The following is a 6,618-nucleotide window of genomic DNA, read 5'->3' as shown; positions in this document are numbered from 1 at the left end:
GGAGCCCACACGGGCATTCCAGCCCCCCCACACCTCCCATAGGTCTGGGGCACACAAAATCCACCAGCCAGGGCCCGCCTAGGCTCTGGTGTGCGAGAGGACTGTGGGGAGCATCTTTCTCCGTAGTCGGGGGCCTCGTCAGCGAGAAGGGAATTTTCCCTTTTGTTTTGTTTTTATTGGTTTTTTGCTTCTCACTTGTGTGCGACCCCCGACGGATTTTTCTGTGGGTCAGCAGCCCCCGACCCCAAAATGGTTCCCCAGCTCTGCTCTAAGGACCGTGAGGCAGCGACTGTGTCTTATTTGTCTATAAAGTCCCACCCATGCTCGCCAGGCTGTATTAACCCTGAATTCCCAGACAAGCCCTCCGTTAAGATGGATTTGTGGGCGCACGTGCAACTCAGCCGTGTGTATTACAGAGGGGGTGCAATTGGAAACTCAGGACATTCAGCCACATTGCAATTGAATGTACCTCTTAAGGCAGCGGTCCCCAACCTTTTGGGGCTGCCGTGCGTCCAGCGGCGGGGCTGTGCATGTGCCGCGCGCTCGGGGGTGGGGCTGCGCACGCGCCGCACGTCCAGGGGCAGGGCCCCGCACACGCCACGCGCCCGGGGCGGGGACGCTCACGCGCTGTGCATCCAAGGGCAGGGCCACGCACACGCCACGCGCCCGGGGCGGGGGCGCTCACGCGCTGTGCATCCGAGGGCAGGGCCACGCACGTGCCACGCGCCCGGGTTGGGGACGCTCACGCGCTCTGCATCCGAGGGCAGGGCCACGCACGTGCCACGTGCCCGGGGCGGGGACGCTCACGCGCTGTGCATCCGAGGGCAGGGCCACGCACGTGCCACGCGCCCGGGGCGGGGACGCTCACGCGCTGTGCATCCGAGGGCAGGGCCACGCACACGCCACGCGCCCGGGGCGGAGACGCTCACGCGCTGTGCATCCGAGGGCAGGGCCACGCACGCGCCACGCGCCCGGGGTGGGGACGCTCACGCGCTGTGCATCCGAGGGCAGGGCCACGCACGTGCCACGCGCCCGGGGCGGGGACGCTCACGCGCTGTGCATCCGAGGGCAGGGCCATGCACGTGCCACGCGCCCGGGGCGGGGACGCTCACGCGCTGTGCATCCGAGGGCAGGGCCACGCACGTGCCACGCGCCCGGGGCCAGCGCCGCATGCCCGGGGCGCAAGAATGACTTGGGCTGGCCGTGGTCACTCGGCGGGCGCACATAAATGCCCCAGTGGGCACCATGGTCGCTCAGGCTCTCTGTCCCCTGAGGAGTAATAGACAACGGCCATTCATCTTGCAAAACTGCCTTCTCACTTGGCCCCCCTGGCACTAGCGGGCTCTGCCGGTGGACTCACACGGGGTCACAGCGGGCAGCCGGGCCGGTGCCAGGCAGAAGCAGGCTAAGCCATTCTTGAGGCTCTGAGCCCCTATTGCTGGCATGTGTTTGGGGGCCCCCCAATATCCCTGCATAGGGCCCCCGGTGGGACCACGCAGGTCAGCACGCTGCCGAGGCAATGCCACACGCTGCCCACCCCGCTCAGGGCCTGTGGGGGTGCACGTGGCAGGCAGGGGGGCACAGGGAAATCCCAGCGCTGGCACCCCTCCTGGCCAGGCCTCGGCCCTGGCAGATGCTGAGGCCTGCCCCCCTCCCCCGCCTGGCTGCGGGTGATTGGCTAACGAGGCAGGGGTGTGGGCGGGGTTGGTCCTGGGCAGGATATAAGCTGAGCCAGGGAGCAGCTGCTCATGATGCTGTGGAGTTAGCTGGCTAGGCAGCAGCGGGGACCTGGTCTAGGTAAGCAGTGTGGGGCTGGTACTGCTATGGGGGTGGGGGAGGAAGGGCAGGCGGATTGGGGGGGAACCTCTCCAGATACCCAGCAGGGGGGGGGGGCAGCTTCTGTCTTTGCTGGCACCATGGCTGGTGTCTGCTGCTGTAACACTAATGGGTGATGTGCTTCCCCCCCCAATTGTCCCTGAGGAGACCCAGCTGAGCAGAGGCCCCTGGCTTGAAGGGCTGTGGCCCTAGCCTGTAGGAGGGCAGCAGGGCTGGCCCCCTGGAATGGGGGCAGAGCTCTGAGGTTGAGCCTAGGGAGCTGGAGGTCTGGGGAGGGAAGTTTTTTTTTTTGGGGGGGGCTGTATGTCTCCTCCCTCCCCCTAATCCTAGCTGCCACAGAGCCCTATCTGGTGCTCATGTGCCTGGCCCACGTTGAGTGGTGGCTGGGGTGGTGCCTCCCCAAGGTGTGGGAAGGGGTCCCCCACCAGGCCCCCTTTCTTGGGAGTGCTCCATACACGGCTATGTGATTCCTCCTCCACCCCAGGCGTGTTCCTGCCCCTTGCCCAGGGCATGGGGAGGAGGCCACCTTGCTGGGGGGTGCCCTCTTTGGCTGGGGTACCAGGGGATGGCCTTGCTGTGGGGACTCAGCAGGGGTGGGGGGCTGTTCTAAGGGAGTGTGGCTGGGAGGGGGGGGGTCTCCTGCTCCCTGGGAGATGGGGCAGCTGAGCTTCCCCCAACTGAGTGGGGGGGGGGGCAGTGTGGAGTGCTGGGTGGGGGAGCAGGTGCTAGAGGTTGGGGGGGGGGACTCCTGCGGGGTGGTGCTGGTGTGCTAATGAAGCTGCCCTGGGGAAGGGGGGGGGGGAGCTAGCAGTGACCTTAGCTCCCTGTGCTGCCGAGTGGCTTTCCCACGTGCTGCCTTGAGCAACAGCTGAGCTGGCAGGCACTGTGCCCTGGGAGCAGCCTGTCCCGGCCAAAGGGCGTGGCTCAGCCCCACGGGGCATTGCCGGCACTGGGGCACTCCTGAGTCAGTGTGGTGAGGACCCTGCGTGGAGGCTGCCTGGTGAGGGTGCAGGGCTCTGGGGTGCAGGGGGGGCGAACCGAGGTTCCCCTTGGGCGGGTGGGTCTGTGCTGACAATGCTAGAAGGGGTCTGCTAGTGGGGGGATGCTGTTTGGGGTAGGGGGAAGCAGCCTTAACCCTGACCTGCCCATCACTTGAGGCAGCTCCAGCCTAGAGGTGTAGTGCCCTGGGGGCTGTAAGAGGGGGGAGCCATGGCCCCTGTGCTGAGCAACTCCCCCTCTGCAGAGCAGACGCTGCTGGCTGCCAAGATGGACTATGCCAAGAAGTCACTAGGCCTGCTGTCCCCGAGCTCCCTCTCCAGGTAAGTGCCAACGGGCTGCAGCCCTGGGGGGTGAGGGGCAGCTGGCTGCAAGCCTGGGTTACCTCATGGGGAGGGGGATGCGGAGGGGACAGGCAGGGCCATGGTGGTCTTGCTGGGGGAGGGAACGTTGCTGGTCTGTTTCTAGGCATGGGTTGGGTGGCCTGCCTCCGCCTAGCGGTACCACCCACTTGTGGGGCAGGTCCCGGCTGAGCCCTCCCTCTGTCCCAGGTGTGTGTCGGTCAGTGCCTCCATGACCCAGCAGCTGCTGTCCAGCCCCGTCTCCAGGCCCCGGCCCTATCGCATCAGCAACTGGGACCGGAGCCTCCGCAAGGGCCTGGTGGCAGAGAGCCTGAGCGACCTGCTTGAAAAGGTGAGCTGGGGGGGAGCTGGTCCCAGGGCTGGCCCAGCCTTGCCTGCCTGGCCTGGCCTCACCTGTGGCATTGCCCGCCAGGTCCGGGCGGCGCTGCTGATGGTGGGCACCATCTCGCTGGTCCTGGATGAGGATGGCACCAGCGTGGAGACGGAGGAGTTCTTCCAGACGCTGGAGGAGGGCACCGTCTTCATGGCCCTCAGCAATGGGCAGACGTGGCGTGCGGCCAAGGTGAGCGACGGGCCCTGGACTGGACCCCCTTCTACCCCTGAGATCAGGGAGCTGGTGCCTTGAGGTCACTGGCTCCTGCTCCCAGTGCTGAGCCAGGACCCTTGTGCTGGGGCCAGGCCTGGGCTGTCTCGGTCCATTGCAACATCCAGTCTCCTGCACTGGAAGGGGGCACTTGGTCCTGTCTGCCAGACTGGGCCCCTCCCATATCCCATGCCAAAGACCTGATGGCCTGGCTTCCCCAGAAGTGACCTGGGCGGGGCATGCAGCCCACAGGATCACCCAGGGAGGGGCTGCTCCACCCAGGAGTGGGTGCTGAGCCTGGATCCTCCATGGGCGCAGATCCTGGGGCTCTACCCTTCACCCTCCCTGTACTAGGGGAGGCAGGTAAGATGAGGGGCCAGCCTGGGCCCCTTAAGGGAAATGGCCCTAGGCAGCCTACAGCTCTCGGCTGGCCTGGCCCCTGCCAGGGGCGGACTGGCAATCAAAATGGGTTGAGAACAGCCCTCCCCATTGTCCCCCTGCATGCCCCTCCCCCTTCCCCTGGTCCAGGGCCAGCTCTAGGTTTTTGATGCCCCAAGCAAAACACTTTTTGCCCCCCCTTTTTTGTCCAGGGCGGGTGCAAGTGCAGCTTTCTGGTGGGGGGGGGGGGGGGGTTGGGTGCTCCAGGGGGAGCCCAAACCCTGGGGCATTTTCATCTCCTAGCACAAGCCCCTTCCTTCCCCTCCCTGGCTTCTGCCTTCCAGTTTGCAGGGCTGGAGTCGGCAATTGGGCTCCAGCTACTTCCGGGGGCTCCAGACCACGGGCTGGAGCTGGGTGCAGAGTGCAGTGCTGGGCCAGGCCACTTTAAAGTCTCAGGCTGTGATGTCACCACGCCTGGGTGTCTGTCCTCTCACCTGTTGCACGGTGTCTGAGCATGCTGCACAGGGCCCTGTACATGGCCGGCACCGGGGAACTTAAAGTGCAGGGCTGCTGCACCTAGTCACAAGCCCCCTTCCTCCAGCAGCTGGCCCTTAAGACAACAGCCCACCAGGAAATTCCTGGTATCCCATTGGGACAGTCCACCCCATCCCTGCTCTGTGCTAGCCCTGCAAAGCTCTGAGGCCAGAGGGGGGACTGTCTGTTGGGGACCCGCTGCTGGCCACTGGGGCTCACATAGGGCAGGTGGCTGCTTGCTGACCTGGCACGGGTGTCTCTTGCAGACAGCAGGATACCAGCTGTCTCTCTCGCACAAGCCCCGCCGGAGGATCGACGTGGCCTGTGTGACCTTTGATCTGTACAAGACCAACCCCCAGGACCTGGGCTGCTTGAACGTCAAGGCCACGCTCTATGGCACCTACAGCATGTCCTACGACCTGCGCTGCTACGGGGCCAAGAGGCTCATGAGGTGGGTGCTGGGCAGAGCCCTTCCCCTAAAGCTGGGGTGCTGGGAGGTCACCAAGCCACTGATCTGAGCCCCTCTGCCAGGTGGCATGTCCACAGCAGCTCCCTCAGTCTAGGAGCTATCCCCTCTAAGGGGCAGGGGCCATGGGGGGGAGGGATTAACCCCCCATGATTCCATCCATCTGCCCTTGTGCTGGAGGGTGGGGTGGGGTCTCCTCTGCCCTGGGCTCCAGGCAGGTGCTGGCCTCTCCCACAGCTGGCTACACCTCCCCCACTGCTGAGCCTGGGCCCCTAACGCTGCTCTCCCTCCGCCCCAGGGAAGCCCTGCGCTGGACAGTCTTCACCATGCAGGCCACAGGCCACGTGCTGCTGGGCACCTCCTGCTACATGCACCAGCTGCTGGACGCTACGGAGGAGCAGAAAGAAGCGGAGGCCTCGTCCCTGCAGAGCCTCCCGCCCCTTCCTTGCAGGAAGATGCTTCAGTGAGGGCTCTGCCCCTGAGCACTGGACTCTGTTCACCCCCACACCCCCCCACTGCTGCATCCGCCTGGGAGCGCGAGGCAGAGAGCGGGAGTCGGATCGGCACGGCACTGGCTGCATGGGCCCAGCTCCCCGGGGGCTGGCTCCCTCGGCTCAGCTGGACACCCACCACCTTCCTGTTCCTTGTGCACTTGGCCTCCCAGCTGAATGGACTCACCTGCAACTGGTGCCAGCTGTGGACTTGCTGGGAGAGGCTTCCCCTGAATCCACCCCCCCTTGCATCCACATGGCTTGTCGCTGCCCCACGGCACCCACCCTTGTCGCTGTCTGTACTGCCTGGAAATATATTTATTCACATTAAAGAGGGTTTCTTAGAGCCTCCTGACTCCTGCTTGTTCACACACCCAGCGGCTTGGGGGCATTGGCAGTGCCTGGCTGATCTCTGGTCTCCCCTGGTTACCACACCTAAAATTCCCTGGTAGGCTTGGGGGGTCTAAGAGGGGCTGAGCTCACAAGGAGAGGCAGGGCTGGGCCTGCTTGTGGGCAAGCCATCTGCCCCCTCTGGGAGGGCTCTGCTATGCCCCTGGCTTCAGCAGCACATGGCAGGCTGGGGCACTCCATGGGTGCTGCTGCCCCAGAAGTCAGCCTGGCTGCTGAGCTGGCTCTGTGCATGCTGCAGGAGAGGGCCCAGCCCTGGGAATCACTCCCTGGCGGAAGGTGAGTGCAGGGATGGTGTAAAGGGTGGCAGCTGGATGGGGCATAGGGCTATGACCTGGGTGTCTGACTCAGGACCCCTCTCCCTCTGCCCTGCTGGGCCTCTTGGCATTAGGTGCTCTAGACCCGTGGTCCCCAACCTTTTGGGGCTGCTGGGTGCCCAGGAGGCAGGGCTGCTCATGCAGTGGGTGCCTGGGAGCACCATTAGGGGCCACTGCCCTAGACCCTTCCCTGATCTCAGGAGGCATCTAAGCTGCCTATGGGGGCTGGCAACAGCAGAAGTCAGCC

General features: G+C 65.0%; 1 protein-coding gene across 2 annotated transcripts; it reads left to right on the top strand.

Annotated features, from left to right (window-relative positions):
• The first annotated feature begins 1,728 nt into the window (after positions 1-1,728).
• CIDEC (cell death inducing DFFA like effector c) lies at positions 1,729-5,992 on the top strand. Of its 2 annotated transcripts, none has more exons than XM_006122721.5 (6): positions 1,729-1,797; positions 3,080-3,155; positions 3,384-3,525; positions 3,607-3,756; positions 4,956-5,140; positions 5,454-5,992. In XM_006122721.5, the coding sequence occupies exons 2-6, from the start codon at positions 3,103-3,105 to the stop codon at positions 5,620-5,622; spliced, it is 699 nt and encodes a 232-aa protein (XP_006122783.1). In that variant the 5' UTR covers positions 1,729-1,797; positions 3,080-3,102; the 3' UTR covers positions 5,623-5,992. The 2 variants fall into 2 exon arrangements, with proteins under 2 accessions (XP_006122783.1, XP_006122784.1); XM_006122722.5 differs by lacking the exon at positions 1,729-1,797 and adding an exon at positions 2,812-2,836.
• The last annotated feature ends 626 nt before the right edge of the window (positions 5,993-6,618 follow it).

The sequence above is a fragment of the Pelodiscus sinensis genome, chromosome 12 (genome assembly GCF_052426305.1).
Source record: "Pelodiscus sinensis isolate ZL-2025 chromosome 12, ASM5242630v1, whole genome shotgun sequence".
Taxonomy (NCBI): domain Eukaryota; kingdom Metazoa; phylum Chordata; order Testudines; family Trionychidae; genus Pelodiscus; species Pelodiscus sinensis.
The sequence above is the reverse complement of the archived record's forward strand: the minus strand, read 5'-3'. Positions and strand labels throughout refer to the sequence as shown.

Bases quoted from the DNA above. Each gene is read 5' to 3' on its own strand.
- CIDEC (XM_006122721.5), top strand. From the start codon at position 3,103: ATGGACTATGCCAAGAAGTCACTAGGCCTGCTGTCCCCGAGCTCCCTC. The intron at 3,156-3,383 runs GTAAGTGCCAAC...CCTCTGTCCCAG, and splicing joins TCCCCGAGCTCCCTCTCCAG to GTGTGTGTCGGTCAGTGCCT. The intron at 5,141-5,453 runs GTGGGTGCTGGG...CCTCCGCCCCAG, and splicing joins GGGGCCAAGAGGCTCATGAG to GGAAGCCCTGCGCTGGACAG.